The 19597-nt window shown below is 34.8% G+C and overlaps 3 protein-coding genes across 6 annotated transcripts in view; 2 read left to right on the forward strand and 1 right to left on the reverse strand.

Moving 5' to 3' along the window:
* The first annotated feature begins 16 nt into the window (after window positions 1-16).
* On the forward strand, window positions 17-1046 carry LOC108910104 (alpha-ketoglutarate-dependent dioxygenase alkB homolog 4). Its single transcript, XM_018714612.1, has one exon. It carries the CDS (start codon window positions 90-92, stop codon window positions 1008-1010), a length of 921 nt encoding a protein of 306 aa, XP_018570128.1. The 5' UTR covers window positions 17-89; the 3' UTR covers window positions 1011-1046.
* Window positions 1047-1290: 244 nt separating this feature from the next.
* On the reverse strand, window positions 1291-2188 carry LOC108910131 (nucleoside diphosphate kinase). The gene is made up of 2 exons (XM_018714649.1): window positions 1926-2188; window positions 1291-1726 (listed from the first exon to the last, which is right to left on the reverse strand). Exons 1-2 carry the CDS (start codon window positions 2094-2096, stop codon window positions 1394-1396), a joined length of 504 nt encoding a protein of 167 aa, XP_018570165.1. The 5' UTR covers window positions 2097-2188; the 3' UTR covers window positions 1291-1393.
* A 246-nt stretch (window positions 2189-2434) lies between these two features.
* Window positions 2435-19597, forward strand: part of LOC108910130 (UDP-N-acetylglucosamine--peptide N-acetylglucosaminyltransferase 110 kDa subunit) — a 42043-nt gene continuing 24880 nt past the window's right edge. Inside the window, exons 1-6 of one of the 4 annotated variants that reach the window (XM_018714646.2) lie at window positions 2435-2504; window positions 3518-3632; window positions 3693-3903; window positions 4039-4222; window positions 6742-6810; window positions 10378-10574. In XM_018714646.2, coding sequence (XP_018570162.1) covers window positions 3602-3632; window positions 3693-3903; window positions 4039-4222; window positions 6742-6810; window positions 10378-10574 — 692 coding nt within the window. In that variant the 5' untranslated portion in view covers window positions 2435-2504; window positions 3518-3601. The other 3 variants (XM_018714645.2, XM_018714647.2, XM_018714644.2) reach the window with 3 other exon arrangements.

Genomic DNA, 19597 nt, shown 5'->3' on the forward strand with positions numbered 1-19597 from the left:
ACTGACTAGATGTAAAACATAACCTCGATTTCAAAAATCGATCAAATTTTGACAAACATTTTTATATGATTGTGTAAAGAAAAAATATAATGGATAGACCACGCCCATGTGGTTGTAAAGGATGCCGTACTTGCTTAATATGTGAAGCTGAGTACAAAATTGATATAAAATCGCCATTATATAATAAACAAAGTAACTCGTACGTTTACTGCCCCTTCTGCAACAAAGCCTGGCCTGGGTGGGATGTCGATGAATTCAAAACACACCCAAACCATAAAGGAGAAGCAATAAAGTTCCCTGGTATTTATATCGATTTGAATTTTTTGTCAGATACTGAAGAAAAGCTTTTAATAAACGATCTGGATGAAATTCCTTGGGATTTATCGCAAAGTGGAAGACGTAAACAAAATTTCGGACCCAAATGTAATTTTAAAAAAAGGAAACTAAGATTAGGTAATTTCATAGGATTTCCCTCGTCTACTAAATTTGTGCAAGACAAGTTTAACAGTGTACCTATATTGAAAGGATTTAAAACAATAGAGCAGTGTTCCCTTGAATACAATCCTGAAAGGGGAGCATCAATCGATCCACACGTGGACGACTGTTGGGTATGGGGTGAGAGAATAATTACCGTTAATTTACTAGCAGATTCCGTATTGACTATGACTTATAACTCTAAACCAAGAAAGTATAACTTGGACTGTGTTAAAACTTACCCGTCTGTATTAACGGATGATGGAGAATTGAATACTGTGAGCCACAGCTACACTGTTACGCCAAAATATCAAGAAGATAAGGGTCCCATAGTAAGGATACCTATGCCTAGAAAATCTTTATTAGTTATGTATGGTGCCGCAAGGTACGATTGGGAACATCAAGTTTTACGAGAGGATATTTTACAGCGTAGAGTGTGCCTGGCATATAGAGAATTTACCCCTCCTTATTTAGAACGTGGTGATAAGTATGAAGAAGGAAGAGACATTCTTTTGCAAGCACAAAACTTCTTTTAGTTTGTTTCAAATAAATTGTAAATAATTATAATACAACTTGCAGTTTTTTAAATATATTTTAGTTCTGTCTCCACAAAAAAAAGTTAATTTATAATTATGTAGTCATGATTAAAAGTTCAATAAAAAAATTGAAGAAATGTATATTTTTCATACATATGCATATCTGGTTGCATTATTTTACTATTATAATAAATCTATTTATAGGATAGCACAAGCTTGACCATATTGATCTTTTATGTAATGTTCTTAATCAATTTATTTTATAATTAAAATACTAGTATGGAGGAAATTTTGTTTTATTCGTGTATAAATACTCGGCTTAAAATTACGAAACAATGGAAAAACGTACAATTAGATACAATTCGTTTAAATCGTGCTAAAAATTATTCATAGACCCAATCGAAAGTTGCTGGCTTCCAATCCACCAGTTCCTTTTCAGTAAACCACAGGCTTATTTCCTTTTTAGCAGACTCCACACCGTCTGACCCATGACAGATGTTGCGACCAACTTCTACACAAAGATCGCCTCTGATCGTTCCAGGAGCACTATCAGCTGGATTTGTAGCACCAAGAAGTACACGACCAGTCTTTACGACATCCAAACCTTCCCAAACCATGGGCACAACAGGGCCGGAAGACATGTACTTTATAAGTTTTGGGAAAAAGGCTTTAGTAGATAAATCAGCATAATGCTGTTTCAGAAGCTCGTCAGAAGGCTGCAAAAAAATTGTATGCTATTAGTATACACCAGGCGAACTTATTTTTAAAAATTTTAAAATCTAGTTTCCATAAACGGAAAAAATGAAAAACGTGAACTTAAAACTAGGTTATAAAAAAAATGTCTGCCACGCCGGCATTTTACTTCATGCCGGCCATTTTACTGCAAGTTACAATAATTATTAAAAATATACTGACCCACACGAATTTAAGAGCGACTAGTTTGAATCCTTTTTGTTCGAATTTTTTGATAATTTTTCCTACAAGTCCTCTCTGGACGCCATCAGGCTTAATCATAATAAAAGACCTTTCGTTTCTGCTCATTATTCTACAGATATAGGCAAATATGGACAGCACAGTACAGATCATGCAAGCTCTGGCAACGGAATGAAAGTTTAAGATGCTAAATTTATTTAATTGGAAGGGTAGTAGCCTCTTGCCTGCCTGCTGTCTGACGTGGAAAGAATTTTATTGGTCCTTGACTCACTGACGCAAAGAATCCTCTGTCAATAATCTCTAAAACTTTTAGTCACACATTTTCCATCTTGCTCCATCCTATACGTCCTACATATATTGAATATTACAATCTATGGCAACATTGGCAACGCTTTTCCAACTTTCGGACTCGAACATGAAACAGGCCCTACGAATGCGTCTCAACGTCATCACAATAGAGGGAGTGGGGATAAGTTCTCAAAGCTGGTAAGCTCCATAATGTTTTATAATGTTTTTTTACCAGCTGTACATTGGCATGTTTGATTATATTTAATTTTACTGGTACGTTTTAGTTTGTATAATTAATTTTGTTAATATTCAAGCACGCACTAATTAAATTATTCATGAAGAAATGTTTGGAAAATTCCACGTAGCTGACCAATGAAATGTCACCAAGCAGTGTTGCCAGACCTAACTTAATTTTGTACTAATACAACTTTCAAGAACTAGAATCAATTTTAAGTGTGCAGTTAGACGTATGACTGTAATACAGTTTCACACGAAATATGTTTTATTATTTATTTGATATTGTGATATTGTGGCATAGTAGCAGGAAATGAGGCAGTAAGAGAAATGTGTTTTATATGTAATTGGCATTATATTATTTAAAATATGATCTTATGTTTTATGCTTTCAGTATTTACTGTTCGAATACAGACAATTTTAACCGTAAATAATTTTAGTAGTTTATTAAATAGTGAATGTTTTATCAGTTGTTATAGAGCCCTGGTTGATATTATTTTCGTTACTGAAATTTTTATTCCAGAATTAATTTTTCTATCTTTGTTTGTCTGGTACACAAGTATATGATCAACGAAGTGATATACAGTAGTTTTTGTATATAATGGCATACTTTGAAAGTTCCAAGTATTTTTATATTACTTTATTCTGTGTAGCACTTTAAATAAAGTAAATGCAAAGCATAAAATCAGATGTTATTGTTGAAAATTACTTGGGAATTATTGAATAGTCTCTAAAATTAGTGCGCGCCATCTATTTATCTTCATTCACCTCTTACATGTTTATATTTTAAAATCATACATAACTATTTTTATCACATCAATGGTAATTTTAATACCTGGCAACACTGTCACAAAGTGTTGATGCTGTTTCCGTATCCAGACATCAGACATCTCCTTCTAACGTGACTACTTTTTGTTGCACGGTTAGTAAGTAATCAAGTAATCGATTGTGGTAGTGAAAGACGCTCGAATTAAAAAGCACGTCTTGTATTATCTTTGTTGAGTGAAGTAGATAAGTATTTATTAATTGTGGACTCTTTTTGTGAAATGCAGGGCCAACAGGTCGCTGTTAATGCTCAAAATCAAACAAATACAGCGAACAACAGCGGATTACCTCTCGGCCAGGTTATACTGAAAATGAACGATAGTATTCCAATGTCTTCCGTCGGTAAGTCTGATTGTAAATTGCATAAAACATTTCTATTATTGATAAATTGTTAATTTCTAGGGCTTTTAGAACTTGCCCACCGCGAGTATCAAGCTGGAGATTACGAAAATGCAGAGAGACATTGCATGCAATTATGGAGGCAGGACCAGACAAACACAGGAGTACTTCTGCTTTTGTCCAGCATACATTTTCAATGTCGGCGGTTGGATAAGTCGGCACAATTCAGCACATTAGCAATAAAGCAAAATCCTTTATTAGCTGAGGCATACAGGTACAGACAATATGCATAACTTCAAAGTCACTTAGTTGTTTTTGTTTAGTTTTTGACAATGGATGTTGATTTTAATGAATACCCAATTTATTGTTTCTTCGAAGGACACGATATTCAACAGTGCCTTTATTTCAGTAATCTTGGAAATGTATTCAAGGAAAGGGGCCAGCTTCAAGAGGCTTTGGAAAATTACAGGCATGCGGTCCGGTTGAAACCAGACTTCATCGATGGTTATATTAATTTGGCAGCGGCCCTTGTCGCCGCTGGTGATATGGAGCAGGCGGTACAAGCATATATCACTGCATTGCAGTATAACCCAGTAAGTAGATTTGAATTTTTTTAATCGGATCCATGTTGTAAGGTCGGTCGTTTGATAGTTTCTTAAGGACGAGTTTGTTTCTTGATTTCTTTGTCTACAACCTGTTGCGGAACTTTTGTCGAGTTTGTTTCGTTTGTTCAAGATTTAAATGTGGAAGGCAATAAAGATAGATTTTAAAGAGACTAATGACAGGGTTTCGGTTGTAATCGTTCTAATTAATTTAAAGAATTGAGTCGTTCTATAATGAATTTTAACGGATTCAAAGGATAAATTACTTGCTGTTTTTAATAGTTAAATCGCCCCGATTTAAAATTGTGCTGGCAACTTTTGTATTTTTAATTTTAGATATTTATATAAGTATAAATAGATGCACTTGGTTTAATTATCAGTTTTATAACACATGTATATTTCATGTGAACAGGGAATTAATTTTTGTTTGTATTTATAGAATGACACTACAAATGTACCTATAAATGTCAATTTTTTCAAATATATCACGGGTGAATGTTCTTTCATGATGACAAAAAATATTGTTTGCAAAATGCATGACAAATGGCTGTGAAATCGGGATGTATTGTTTGTAATGATTTGGATATTAGCAATATAATCTGAGATTTTTTTAGTATTAAATTTATCGAGTTGAAAAATAACTTCTTTCATAAAAAGGACCTTCTAAAGATTTCCATTAATTTTCCAGGATTTTCCCAAATACATTAATCATAATTATAAGCTTAAAATATTTAAACTGCCCATAAAAACCTTCATAAATCACTTAAGTAGACAACAGTATTCCCTGGCGTATTCCTAAGAGTATTAGATTATTTTGCTTTATTAAAATTTATGAGGCAATTATGAGAAATGTGTCCAATTTTTCTGTAGAAATGGTTATCTTGCTGCTTCATTCCAAAATTGCCACAGCATTGTGAAACATTATCAAAAGTAGCAATACTTTTGTTGATAAGATGCCGAAAATAGATTTTTTCGCTGTATTGAAAAATGTCTTGGTTTTTATTGAGAAATATCAGACATACTTAAATATATACAAGGTGTCCCATTTTATTGTACCTACCAGACCGCATAATTTTTTTAATTCGATTTATAAAAAAATGTTTCGAACAAAAGTTATCAGGTTTCGAGGGGGTCAAATTATGTCAAGGTCAACCTTGATTTACTAAATGGAAACCCATAGTTTTATTATAGTTTCGTAAATATGTTTTTCCCGCAGAATACGAAACTGTAATAAAAATACGGGTTTCCATTTAGAAAATCAAGGTTGACCTTGATAATTGACCTTAAGGTTAATATTAAGGTCACGGTAATTTGATACCCTCGAAACCTGACAACTTTTGTTGGAAATATTTTTACCATCCTGCTTATTTCTTGAGATATTATTCTGAGAATTAAAATGAAACAGGTAAAGCGCACTCTAGCGAGAGAACGAAGCATTAAAAAAAAATTCCATACAAAGGTTAATTATTTTTTCCCGCAGAATACGAATCTGCAAAAAAATGGGTTTCTATTTAAAAAATCAAGGTTGACCTTTAAGTGACCTTGATAATTGACTTCAAGGTCACTATAATTTGACCCCTCGAAACCTGATAACTTTTTGTTTGAAATATTTTTTTTATAAAAGTTGAATTAAAAAAATTAGGTGGTCTGGCACATTAAAATGGGACAACTTGTATATTTGAAAAGCTAAACAACATTTATTGAAGAAAAGTTTTAAAAATGATTTTTTATTAGCACTTGTAAATTAACCTCGAGTTTATTAATACAGAACAAGATAATTTTCCTAATAAATTCCAGGCGTTTATATTTTCCATAACTTTGACCATTATTTTAACAAAGTTTCCCAACTAGTCTCGAGTTGATTTTTTGATATTTTGTTCATAACATGTTTCTAAACAATATTCCGCAAAAAAACTTCTAATAGTATTTTTTTTCCGAAAAAAGGTCATAATGACTGGCCTATTTTGTTATGCAACTTTAACTATTTAATCAATTTTTAAATTAGTAAATCATCATATTAAATACATTCACAGTGTAGATTGATTTGTACATTTTAATATTTTCAAGATAGCTCGTCAAAACAAAACTTGATATCCAAAGAATTGTCCTATCTGCCAGGAATCTGAAATTAGAACAGCTGACTGGTTGAATTTATAGTGCCATAAATTTTTAAGTCAATCCAAGGAACTGCCCTGATTTGAAATACTGAAAATTTTGTGAATATTTTAATTCAAATTTTTCTTTCAAAAAGCTCTTTGTCGGAACCGGAAATTATTAAATTATAAAATATACGTACATCAAAATATATTAAATGTCCGGTCGCGACCGCTGGGCGCAGGGGTGCTCCGATCGGAGCCATTTTGAAATCATTTCTGTGTTAAGTAGAAGTGATCCGGGCATTCCACGTAATACTCTGTCGATGTTTGAATGCGCTATAAGTGAACTTTGCGTGAAAACTAATTTTTTCGAGGCACACAGAGTGGGGAGTGAATTTATTTTATTTTTTTCAGGATCTCTACTGCGTTCGTAGCGATTTGGGTAATCTCCTAAAAGCGCTAGGTCGTTTAGACGAAGCTAAGGTAAGTCAGATTATCATGACGTTTTTGATCCCATGAGTCCTATCCCAGCATCAGTACGACTGTGAAGTTGTTTTTAAATCATGGTTTTTTTCATTTTAAAGGCAGCTTTTCCCATTCAAATGCAAGGGGTGATATTTTTTAACATTCCAAATTAACAGTTAAACACCTTTTGGCCGATTATTTTCGAAGAGGCGCGTTGCGTAACTTTTTTCACACTGCGTAAGTATAATTGTGACAGATCTCTGAACGTGTGCATTGAGCTTTATGCGTAGCCGTGGTAGATTGGTAGGTTTTTTCCATTCCAGAAGCTATTGGCGTTTCACCATACACTCTTTCACTATTTTTTATTTTGCAGGATGTGTTGGCCGACAATTCATCAATCCCCCACCCGATTCGGTGTGGTATAAAGCGAAACGTCCTTGTTTAGGGTGGCGTTGATGATATTGTTGGCTATTTTTTTTAAATTTCAGGTGCCGCTGGCGTAGTTTGGTATGTAGAGGAATTTCGTTCACTGAAAATATCGGCCAAATGCAAAAATAACTCTTGCATCGAACGTTATTACCAGAGATGAAAGTAAACTATTGTCATACGCCAAAATAATAATAAATACGTGCAAGTGTTAAATTTAAATGACTGGATTAATTAATTTTTTGTCTGGTAATGTTTTGTAAATATAGTCACTTTTTGCTCTGGTAATTTTGCTTTGATAATATTGACGGTGTCAATTTTCATATTTTTTGACTTTTTGAAATTGCAAGCGACGTTTTTTTATGTACTTGCAATTTCAGGCAAAAATTGTATTCATCATCATTCTGTCCTTTCCCTATTCTGTTTTATAAGTATTATGATATCCCAAAAAGGATTTCACCAAGTGGCGATTGGAATCAGTAAAAGTTATAATATATTTTATTATATTGTAACTGTTTCATCTGTTTTGTAAAATTGATTTGGATTTAAGATAGTCAAGACGAAGTTAATCCATTTTTAGCTGATAGAAAATTATTAGAGATATATCCTGCTTCATAGTTTGATCATATTGTTCTCGGTATAGAAATTCAGTTAAAATTTTCCTCTCATTAAAATAAATATCGGTGTTATACATAGAATTGTTTGTTTTTAAGGTGGTTTTATGTCGCACCTGAAATATTTTTAAGATGTAATTTTCCAAGATATTTTTTTTATTGTTTCGCATATGTGCGTTGTATTCCAGTGTTCCCAATTACTAGATTTTTTATTTCTATTGCTTTACTTATTTTTCGTATTTTCATAATTATTGTATTGTAAAGGTGTTAAGGTAATTCAAGCGAATTCATTTTTTTTTCTAAAAAACGTATCAAATGAAATCAAACAATGTACTTCGATACCAAAAATCTAAGTATGCAAATGATTTCTAACCTCAAAGACAAAATTCCTAACTGCTGATATGATTTGAATGAATACAACCCAATCCGGTTGTAATCAAGACTGGAAAACACAAATTTTTACGCCATTTTTATATACGTTGGTTTTTAGTTTTCTTGCACTGCTAAAATGTCAGTCTAAGAGCGCATCCGCATGACGCGAGATATGCCGGGAAAGTATGCCTCATTGTTTATTGGTCGTTACATGCGGATGCGCTGTAACTTTACAACACACAAAATTTTATTTACTATCACCGATTATACGATACTTTCTTATATATTTCATTAGTTGTGAATGGATTAACACATTATGCCACTTTGGTGTTCTGTCGACTGAATAAACGCATTTCACAAAGTAATCTGTGAAGTTTTTGCAAGTGTCTCTGTGTCATTGAATTCCAACCAAGTCTATTATTAAATTATCAAGTATTGTAGGTACTTAATCATCGGTTGCCATTGTGCAGTCCAAGATAATTCCAAGCGTTGGTGACATCTCGTTTTGTGGGCGCCAAAAAAAACTATTTCATATATGTATTGTAAGAAGTAAGAATACTGACTAATGGTATTACTATGTTGCTGTACGATAATACAGGTATGTGGCAGATTTGGTCGATTTTGTCTCAGCCCACCGCAGACAGACTCTGGTAAAAGCATAAACCAATGGCTTAGTGTCAGGTAAAGTACGCAAGCGACACGGATTATGGTGGTCTTTGTTTTTAGGTATCGGAGATTATCGGGGCCTCTCAAAGCGTCAACTGCGCCTATGCGTAGATTCACCTCTACTCCTTATGCGATTTTCCACCCGGTGTACGCGCTCGGCGTAGACTTTCCTTGGCGTTGCGTAAAGGCGATACATACGCGCGGTCTTGAAATCAATGCGCACCTAGTCCGCTCGTTCGGGGGGGCGTTTGGCTGCCCAAGCCGCTTTTCCGTACCCCGAACCGGCGCAGACTGGTTAAAAAAGAAATACCTCCGACGAGTGTACGTATTCTTTGATGTATGCGAAGAATTAAGAGCAGTAAGCGGTTCATTTTGATTGGCCGTTCGTCAGAAGATGTAGCTTGATCACCTTAAACTCTAAAGCATGTCTGGTTCGATTTTGAGAAACGGTTTTATTTTTATTATAATTTTTTACTCCTTTTCTTTTATTGGTTGTTACATATGTAACCGCTGTAAAGTTGTGAAGGGTTGACAGGGTTGTTGATTGACAATAGCGCCATCTATCCAAAAAAAAACACGTAGATATCCACCTGTACATTTTTGTTGACGGCATATTTTATCAAAAAACAATCTTCGGCTTATCGTGATCAGGAATACTTTCAAACGTTGCCAGAAAACCTTTTTTTTATTCGTCATAGGGCGATAGAAGGTTCCCTATACAGATATCGGATTTCAAGTTCCCATTTAAGGATAAAAAATTGCAGGGGTGCTTTTTTGATGTCTTAATTCAGTCCGTTGAAATTTCAAAGGCATTGTGCTCGGCTATGAAAGGGATAATTATTAGGGAAGCCCTGATTTGAAAAGAAGAGAAGAGTGGTCCTCGAGCAACAAATTTTCAGGAATGAAAAGAGGTAACAATGCGCGCCAGGATAATAACTTTGTTTGCTAGTAACGTTTTTCGGGGCATGTAGATGGGAGAATGAATACCTTTGCTAACGGTTTCGTGTATAATAATTGCTAATGTAAAGATTTAACACCTACAAATTAATCTGACAAGATTTTCTTGCGATCTAATGCAATCGTAGAAAATTTAATTCTGAAAACAAGTAATCGACTTCATCGGATTGATCACTGATAAAAATAACAAACAATAGTGACCCCAGAGCTGACCCTTCAGGAACCACTGCCGCAATTTATCAAATTGAAGATCAGAATGTCCTTAAAATCGTACCCTAACATTTCCCGACTCCTGACCATCTTCTGATGAATGGCGATGGCCATAAAACAACATATTTGAGTAACCTCGGGTGGTGTGTATGTTGGGAATGCGTACAAGTCGGAGAGTGTCGCTCCATCGGCCGCTACCACGTGGTGTGCGTAAGCGCTTTTGCGATTACTCAGTACTTGCGAGCTCTTTGCGATTTTGCGAGAGGCCCTGCGGAAGTGGAAGGCGCTAGCGACGAGGCTAGAGTTGAAAAGCACTGCCTAATTCTGACTGTCTCTATAGGCTTGCTACCTAAAGGCCATAGAAACTAGACCTGATTTTGCAGTCGCCTGGAGTAATCTGGGGTGCGTTTTTAACGCGCAAGGGGAGATCTGGCTGGCCATCCACCATTTCGAGAAGGCCGTCGGCCTGGACCCCAACTTCCTCGACGCTTACATCAACCTGGGCAACGTCCTCAAGGAGGCCAGGATCTTCGACAGGTGAGTGATTTTATTATTTTTAGTGATTGCGCGGTGGTTGGATACTGAAATAAATGTGGTTTTCCATTTCTTGAATAATTTATTTCAAACGTTTTTTTTTTTAAATTAGTTCATTTTTCTGAATACTATGAAGATACTCTTTTGTTTTTTGTTCTGACATGTTTACTAGCGCAATTTTTCGTTCTGCATCCAAACAGAAAAGTGTCAAAAGCCATTTTGACCTATTTTTGATGTTATGTCATACCTACAGATATATTCTTTACTCAATATTGTATGCGTTAACTTGAAGTACTTTTCTTCTGTAATTTCCATTTTGGATTGTCTATGTAAGCTTTTTTTCTCCAAGATGTCACTAATTAAAGTTTAGTTGATTTCAATGCTTGGTTAACGTGCTTGATTAACGTGAGTCTCCTCGTATCTCACGATTTGGAGTGTTTGATTAACGTGGGTCTTCTCGCCTTCTCACGATTCAAGTGCTTGATTAACGTGAGCCCTCTCGTATCTCACGATTTGGAGTGTTTGATTAACGTGGGACTTCTCGCCTTCTCACGATTCAAGTGCTTGATTAACGTGAGACCTCTCGTATCTCACGATTTGGAGTGTTTGATTAACGTGGGACTTCTCGCCTTCTCACGATTCAAGTGCTTGATTAACGTGAGACCTCTCGTATCTCACGATTTGGAGTGTTTGATTAACCTGAGTCCCCTCGCCTCTCACAATTCAAGTGTTTGATTAACGCGAGTCCTCTCGTCTCTTACGACTCGAGTGCTTGATTAACGTGAGTCCTCTCGCATCTCACGATTTGGAGTGTTTGATTAACGTGAGTCTATTCGTCTCTCACAATTCAAGTGCCTGACTAACGTGAGTTGGGATTTTCGAGCTTGGAATAAATGCAACAATTAGGAAATATTGTATGTATCTTAGCTGTTAAGTGAAAGTAACTGGTTAAATACTGGATCATCTAAATTTGAAATGGTGGATATCTTGAAGGTTGTATCAAAACAAATCAAAAATGGAGACGTAAGATGTACTTTAAGTAACAGTGTTGAGTTGGAAAAATATCTGTAGGTGTGACATAACCTCAAAATCATGTCAAAATGCCGACGCCATGGTGCACTTTTATTCCAGATTCGGAATCCAGGCGCAAGTTGCGTGAGAAAACATTTCCCGGATTCAAAATACGAGTGGTATTGTTCTGTGTAATTAATATTCCAGAAATTATTTATTTATAAAACAAATTGTAACTTGTCGATACCAAGACATGTCGGTGCCTGTCACAAACTGCAATCATGTGCCGTTTTAACATTCTTTTAGGACAGAAATCTATTTTTAATCGGAGATTATTTGTACGTCCCCATTGTGTCTTTCTAGGACCATCAATTAGGTATTTCCCATTCTTCATATCGGAGCGAGGAATTTATTCCTCTTATTTTTATCCCCTATAAATTCCCGTCACCTTAGGAAATCCCGTTCCGTCTGGAATGGCATAAATGTATTTTTCTAAATTTAGCCGGTCCAAAAAAGCGCGATTTATGTGGCAGGGCATTTCGGTATCTAGAAGCTTGTTGTAAATCAGCGGAACGTATTATTTAGGCGCCGCTCCGCCCCAATTTAAAGCACCTCGTTCTGAGCGATATGTAGAATATAAGAATTGATTTTTTTCTATGCTCTCGTGTGTTCCATTTTTTATACTATTTTAAATTGGACACAAACATTTTTATGAAGATGTTTCAAAGTTACTCCTAATTTCTTCGCAAAAAAACTATTAATTGTATATTCTGTACAATAAACTGTGCCTGCGTTTAAAATATACATATGTGTATGTATTTAAGGTTCACCCTGTGTAGATAAAATAATATTTATGGAGTTATCGCCAGCTTCATTGTGTCATAAATGCTACGAACACATTTTCAATTAGACTTATACATTTTCAAAAAAAATAAATTGTTGCTTCACCATAACATAAATGCTTCACCATAACGCGAATGTTGTCTTGCTTCGCCATAAACTGAAACGCTATCCATCAACTCCGAGTTGCTATAGACGTAGGCCATTTTTCGACAGTTGAAAAACTAGTGTAAATACTATCGCAAATACGTTAATACTAAAATCGGATTTCAGTATTCGCAAGCGTCTGCGGCCACGTGGAGAAAGAGCGCATTGCCCAGCCATGTAAGGGTTGTAAATACTACAACTTCAATAAATTTTTTCTCGAAAACTATAAGGAGTTAAAATTTTTTTTTTTACGATATTGACTCCATGTTTCGTGACGCATTTATTTCTAATTTTTTTTAGATGAGTTGTGAATCATCCTGTATTTTTAATCGCAAAATTTATTTCGTGACGATATGTAAAACTTGTAAAAGTTATGTTACATAATAACCAGAAATTTCGTCGCCGTTACGTGTGATCAATAGTTGTGTTCTGCATAATGATCTGTGTTAAAAAAGCGACTTGCGCGTGATTGATCCTCATCTTTTGCATTATTAATATGTTGACATGATATACAATTTATCATCGGTTATTCTCAACGGAGTGGTTCTTAAAAAGTTGGTTTATATCTTGAGATTTTTCCCACAGCAAGTAAATGTATATTTTTTGTTAGAGAATATACAGAGTGGAATCAAAATACTTATCTAAACTTTAATGGTGTGTTTCATGTCACAAATTAACAGAAAAACATACAAACGTATGTCGGAATTGTTTCGTTTTTAAATTTAAAAAAAAAACATATTTCTAGTAACATCTACAATTTTTTTTATGTCCACTACACACCTGGGCTGCTCTTAATAAATTTCACAAAAAAAAAAATAACTGTAACTCCAACCGGTCTGGAAATTTGCCTAAACAAACTCTTGGCAGTAGTTTTCGTTTAAGTATATCAGTTGCGACGTGTAATTTAGTGACATTAAAATAAAATCGAGACAATCTCGTTTAAAATCACATTTTGTCTTTCATATTAACTGCGTTTTAAAAATTTCCGTTTATTTTCATTAGTAATAATTATAACGCCAGCAGAAATATTTCCGAAACGATATTATTTAAACGAAGTAGTGCTATTATGTCATACATATTTTATTTTCATTGTCGCCTACACGTGGTGATCCAATAAAAACTTTTCCTGATGGCGGCGACACAACTTTGGCTAGCAATAGTGCGGAAACGATTGCATAACGGAAAGGTAGATTATGACGCATTGTACTAAAAGTGTAGCGAGTGGGCAATGCGGAAAGAAACTGTCGGGAATTTTTATTTTGTTGTCTGTTTTGTGGTGTGTAACAACGTTGATGTCTGAATTAATACATGAAAAAATTTGTCAGTTGAAGATGCTGTGTTTAAGGATACAGGTTGTAAGAAGCTGACTGCCATTATATCAGCATGAGATAGAGTAATCATAAGTGAACAAAAGAGTTGTATATTACATGGGCGTAAGTTTAACAGTTTTCAAAATACAGCGAGTATTAATATTGGGGAGTTTCATCACAACGTGGCAACAGCGGTTAACGCCACACAGCTGATATGTGACGTGTGCACGCGGCAGACTTGTCCTATGGAAAAATGTAAACAATTATTATTGTGAAACATTTAGTAAACTTCAAGACAATCGTTTTCCAGTTTTTAAATAAATAAAATAAAACGTATCGATGTTGTAGTACGAAGATAGTGTTGTGCTTAAATTTTAGTTCGAATTTTAGTAATTATGAATCTCTCAAAACGGGAACTTTTGATCAAATTGTGAATTTGAAAAATACGTAATTAAAGTACCCACAGATTCACGTCATCCAAGTAATCATAGTATTAAAAATAATTTAGGTACTTACCAAAAAGCAAAATTCAGTAATTTTTAAACGCACAAGTACAAAACAAACTACAACATATGCTCAAAATGTCCACCACCATTTTCGATGCACGCGCGACACCTTCGAATCTAATTTTCGCGCACTCGCTCAAAAACACTCGGACACGGCCCAATTCCAGATACCAACTAAATTGCGATGCACGCGCGACACCTTCGAATCCAATTTTCGCGCACTCGCTCAAAAACACTCAGACACGGTCCAATTCCAGATACCAACTGAATTGCGTATTGCTGGTTGGACACTGCATATTGATAACATTTCTTTTGCCAATAATTATAAAAAAATATCCTCTGTTGAAAGACATTGATATAAAAGCGGGCACTTTTCTTCCGAACCGTAAATCATCGTTCGAAAACGTATAGGAAGAATTCAATTACCATAATCAAGATCGGTAGATTAGGTTGCTTGGTAACTTTATGGATTAGGCGGAACGACAATATTTTGCGCGGTTATTCAGGGGGTCCATCTTTTTCAGGCTTTACAAAAAATTGTCTAATGTCTTTATGATTATGTGAATGAAAAAAGAATGAAACATATATAAACACCAACGTTATTTATCCATCCGTTCTTTATTATTGTTTCGCGTGAATCGAAACAATCAACAGCGCTGCCTGAAATAAAATTCATTTTATTTGGAATCGTGCTAAGTAAGATAAAAACAAGTTCTTTACTACTTCGCTAATTAAGTGTCAACAGTTAAATTCCAGAAATATATTTCTTAAATCATGGTCCCGATATATCTTTTCAATGTCACCACTGCTACCTTTAAGCGGATGCGAATATCTTGTTATAAAAATTCCAAAATTGAGAGACTGGCTGTGCCGAATTTCGTTTTAGTGCCAATAAATACGGTCATGTTGTGAAACCGTTGTTTTTATTTATACAATTCTCTGTTATGACGTTTCTTGTGAGTCATGTGAAAGGTATGGTTTTCGTCAAAATATCGTAGGATCGTAAATACTACAATTTTATCACAGTGTTTCGATCACGTCACTCACAGTTTTGTTTTTGTGATATAGTCACCAAAAACAGTAGAATGTTAAAGTAATTCTGCAATATACAGAGTGTGCACTGATTTTAGTAACTAATTAAGAAACGGTATATTTATCTCGAAAACGAAGTGTTTTCTGGCATATTTTTCACTTTGACGATATGTTACCCGCGGTAAATCGACCAGTCAACGGAAAAAACGCTCGTGTAAAGCGGTGCTTAATTTCTACTCATAGGTATTTGTTCAGGTACACGCGTGATGTCATCATGATGAACGGGTCTCTCGTGTAACGCCCTTGTTTCCACATCAAAACAAGAGTTAATACAATTATCTCGAATTAGGTCACCTAATACATTAAAGTGCTTGTTTTGCTGTCGCGAGCGCTGCCTTTGTTCCTCAGTCATTTCCCGTGCTTCAGGGAAAAAGTGCGAGATTACCCGATTGCAGCTTCACTCGCAAAATGAGGTCGAGGCGTTCGTTAATGAACAGGAACAAATGGTACGGATCGCAGCCAAATCGTTTGTTACGTGTTATTTCACAAATGTTTTACGTATTCTATTAATATTTTTTATTATTATAAGGCTTTAATAACCGCGAGGAAGAACCCCTTAACATTTTTTAATGAATAATAACATATCTTTCCAAAATAAATTTGAAGTGGAATAAAGATTCAGGCTAAGAAAGAAACTTGTTTTTAATAAAAGATTAATATCAGACTCGCTTAATCAAATAATTTGTATTCCATTCTGTGAAATGAAGAGGCGATGGAAAATTAACTTAAAAGCCCTTCCCATTTTTATTTGCTGGTTTACAATTAGTCAGGTTCTTATAAATACCGATGAAAATGGACAATCGCACAATTCGCGAACGGTAAACAAAAGTGACGTCAGCCTTCTCCTATATTTCCATCGTAAGATTGTGGTTTAAAATGACGACGTAGTAGTTCAATGCAATAAATGAATGTATGGCGTTTAGCAGATTATTCCTGGGTGGAAAAAGGTTAGGAAAATGTTACATTAACTTTGATTTATCTGCTAAATTAATTATATTAGATGTTAGTGTTCCCTGATATTGACAAACTTTTCAATGATTTTTCTTATCTTTATTAATCCGATTACTTGTTGCTAGGTCTCAATTTATGAGTTATGATCATTTTTATAGGCATAAACGTTTGTTAATATTTTTACACCGACATGTTCGTCCGATGTGTCAGGAATATTTAATCGATATAATTGAAATAAGTACAAACGCAACGTATGCAAACCAGTAAGTACAGATGAGCGGAAATCGTATTTATATCCGCAGAGACAGACCCTCTACAATTCGCCAACTGTGTGTATGAACAGAGGCGTATTTAGTAAAATTTTGAATGAGTGAAATGGTACAATAAGACGATATACAATTTGTACATGAACAAATATTTTTTATTGCGTTATAACATAATGATGCATCAATTTTACATCAAAATTAGTGTATTTAAAAAACAATTTCCAGGACTTGAAACTTTTAAATGAGATCTTAAATATCTTAAACAAACAACTTACTACTTGAACTCTGTTGAGTTGTGCATAGGACGTTACTTTATGAATACATCAAGCCGAGGTATTTTATTGAATCGTAAATTACTGATAAGAGGGGCATAAAACCCAGTCCAGGGGAATTTTAGTGGTCTTATAATTTTATGGCATTTTCTGGGTCGTTTTATGTGCGGTAACATTTAAACAGGCAGAACTAGGACGCAACAATAAAATTAATGTAAGAAGAGAAACGTCTGGGCTATTGCGGCAAATAAACCATCCCCTGTTTGGGTTGGTGACGGATGCGGTTGGATTCCAATTTGCCTGGTGACGCAATAACGTCCATTCTGGGTGTCGCGAAAGATCAATATTGGTCATGCTTATCCACCAGGTGCAGGTGTTTCGAATAGTTGAGTTGCGTGAGCGAAATTGTGTATAAACAAAAAATTCTTGCGAAATAACTAGTATAATAAATTTTTTAAATAAAAGCGGTATTAAAATGAAGGAATAATTGGAAGTTTAAGAATTAGCAACTTTCATAATATTTACATTGGCAATTCTGTCATGTGTTTTTATGTTGATGGGTAGGCATTGCCAGCACTGGCCAATAGTAGCAACTGATCCTTTAAGTCGCGGGATTTAGTCGCTTCGAAAAGTCTGAGTCTGAGAAGTATTTATTTTTTTAAATAGAAATAATCTAGCTTTACATAATCATACCGTGAATAATATTAGAAATCTTTTAGAGGTTATTAATTATAAATTAATTAAAGTTCTTTGCGTAAAATAAATGTTTTGAACGGTCGTTTGCTGGCGCGCTAATTCCTGACGTCATTTAGTGCGATCGGTAATGGAGAAGATGAGTAGCAGAGCAGCATAAGCGTAGTAAATAAGAGCCAAATTGAGTTTGCTTCGAGGGAGAAGTAGGCTGTTCTCTGTCACACTAAATGACGTCGTAATGCGTTCTCAATTTATAGTTTTAAACGTCTATAATTAACTAGTTAGGGACACAAAAAACAATTTAAATGTAAAGACATTTTTAAAATAAATTGGTTAACTAAAATATAATTCATGTTGAATCAATATTATACGTAATGACGTTAAAAATGTGTTGTATTTAGTAATTTGGTGTATAGCGGTATAGCAAATTCTCCGTTACAGAAAACGTGTATTTTGTGATGTTTATACAGCGTCGGCTATGACAAATCTGACCGCCAACGCATCTAAAGACTAACTGTACTTTGCAGCGGGAATTTGGGGCATTTATGTAAACGTAAATAAAACCTTTCTAATATCTTCCGGCACATTTATAAACTTAGGCGTTGGTTCTAAGTGCAATGATAAATTTCAAAATTATTTTAGGCGTATCATTGATTTATTTCTCGTTTATCAGTTAAATTTGTATCAACAGCACAACCGATGAATTCAATTTTGTACCGCACAGGCCTGCTAACGCATGGAAAACAATTATTCAAGTCCAAATAACACTGAAATGAGCGTCTGATCCCCTTAACGGTTTTTGATTTACTAATACTCGCCCTGGATCAATGCTAATCCCTTATTTAAATTGATATATTTTCTTGCACACCGGGACACTCCCTTGGCAATCAGGAAGTAGGTCAGCACTGGGTCATACGTAAGTCTTCAGTAAACACAGTTTCCTTCTGGGGTTTCCTATCGTCGTTCATTGTTATACGTTGCGGAAGTTTCTAAATATATAAATTCACTTATAATTTTACGACACTCTTTATTTTTATATCCTTCTAATGCACAGGGTGTCCCGGTTTTCTTGATCAGCATCGCAAAGAGAATTTCATTTTAATGCAAAAAGTGTTCAATTTTTTTTTAATGTTTTATTGTTACACCCTATAATATTTCGAGTACCGTTTTGGTGTCGCATTTGTCGCCTTAACGTTAAAACCCCTTTAATGCACCCACGGTTTTTGCGAGTGTCCTATAATTTTCCGGCTAATTACTTACCACACATGGAAAAGTTAATTTCGTTACTCCATTGTTCCGTGTCGACTGGGAGTTTAATTAATTACGCTGTACGGACAGCAACATCACAGTTAGTACCCAGGGAACGTAATCTAAACTTTCTAGAGCATGTGAATGTCTCAGCTTTTATAATTTTAATGAGACATTGCCGGGACTATTTCGCAGGCTATTGTATTAAAATTTCCGATGCACGTAAATGTAAATTTTATAGCTCGCTAGTGGTTTTAAGTAAATTACGAAATACTGGTGTTGTCAACGTAAAATGTTTGTCAAAAATTTAACTCTATTAAATTTTAAAGAATTAAAAATGGCACGTTACAAAATTTTTTCGTTTCGTGGCAAATTCATTCTTTCCTTCCAGAAAATTGGTTCTATTTTCCTTGATAAATCGCCCATATCGCGGTTAATCGCCCACACAGCTTTTCCTTTTGTTGTAAGTTAACAATGTGTTCCTTTCGTGGTCGTTATAAGCTGTACAATTGATGTATTGGGTTCTTTGTTCAAGCCACGATGAGAATCGATGAGGAAACACCGATCATTCATTTTCACTTCCACAGAGGAAGAAAAACACGTTTTTGTTTTTGTTCGAGCATGGATAGTCTTTCCGAAGTCAGTTGAACATGTAAAAAACACTTGGCAATAAAATTTAATGAGTCATAC

The sequence above is a fragment of the Anoplophora glabripennis genome, unplaced genomic scaffold, assembly GCF_000390285.2.
Source record: "Anoplophora glabripennis isolate ALB-LARVAE unplaced genomic scaffold, Agla_2.0 scaffold184, whole genome shotgun sequence".
NCBI classification, from domain to species: Eukaryota; Metazoa; Arthropoda; class Insecta; order Coleoptera; family Cerambycidae; genus Anoplophora; species Anoplophora glabripennis.

What these genes read in the sequence shown, in the direction of transcription:
- LOC108910104 (XM_018714612.1), top strand. Translation starts at nt 90, where the DNA reads ATGGATAGACCACGCCCATGTGGTTGTAAAGGATGCCGTACTTGCTTA.
- LOC108910131 (XM_018714649.1), bottom strand. Translation starts at nt 2,096, where the DNA reads ATGATCTGTACTGTGCTGTCCATATTTGCCTATATCTGTAGAATAATG. An exon ending in TCGCTCTTAAATTCGTGTGG is followed by an intron (nt 1,727 to 1,925) that starts GTCAGTATATTT and finishes ATTTTTTTGCAG; the next exon opens with CCTTCTGACGAGCTTCTGAA.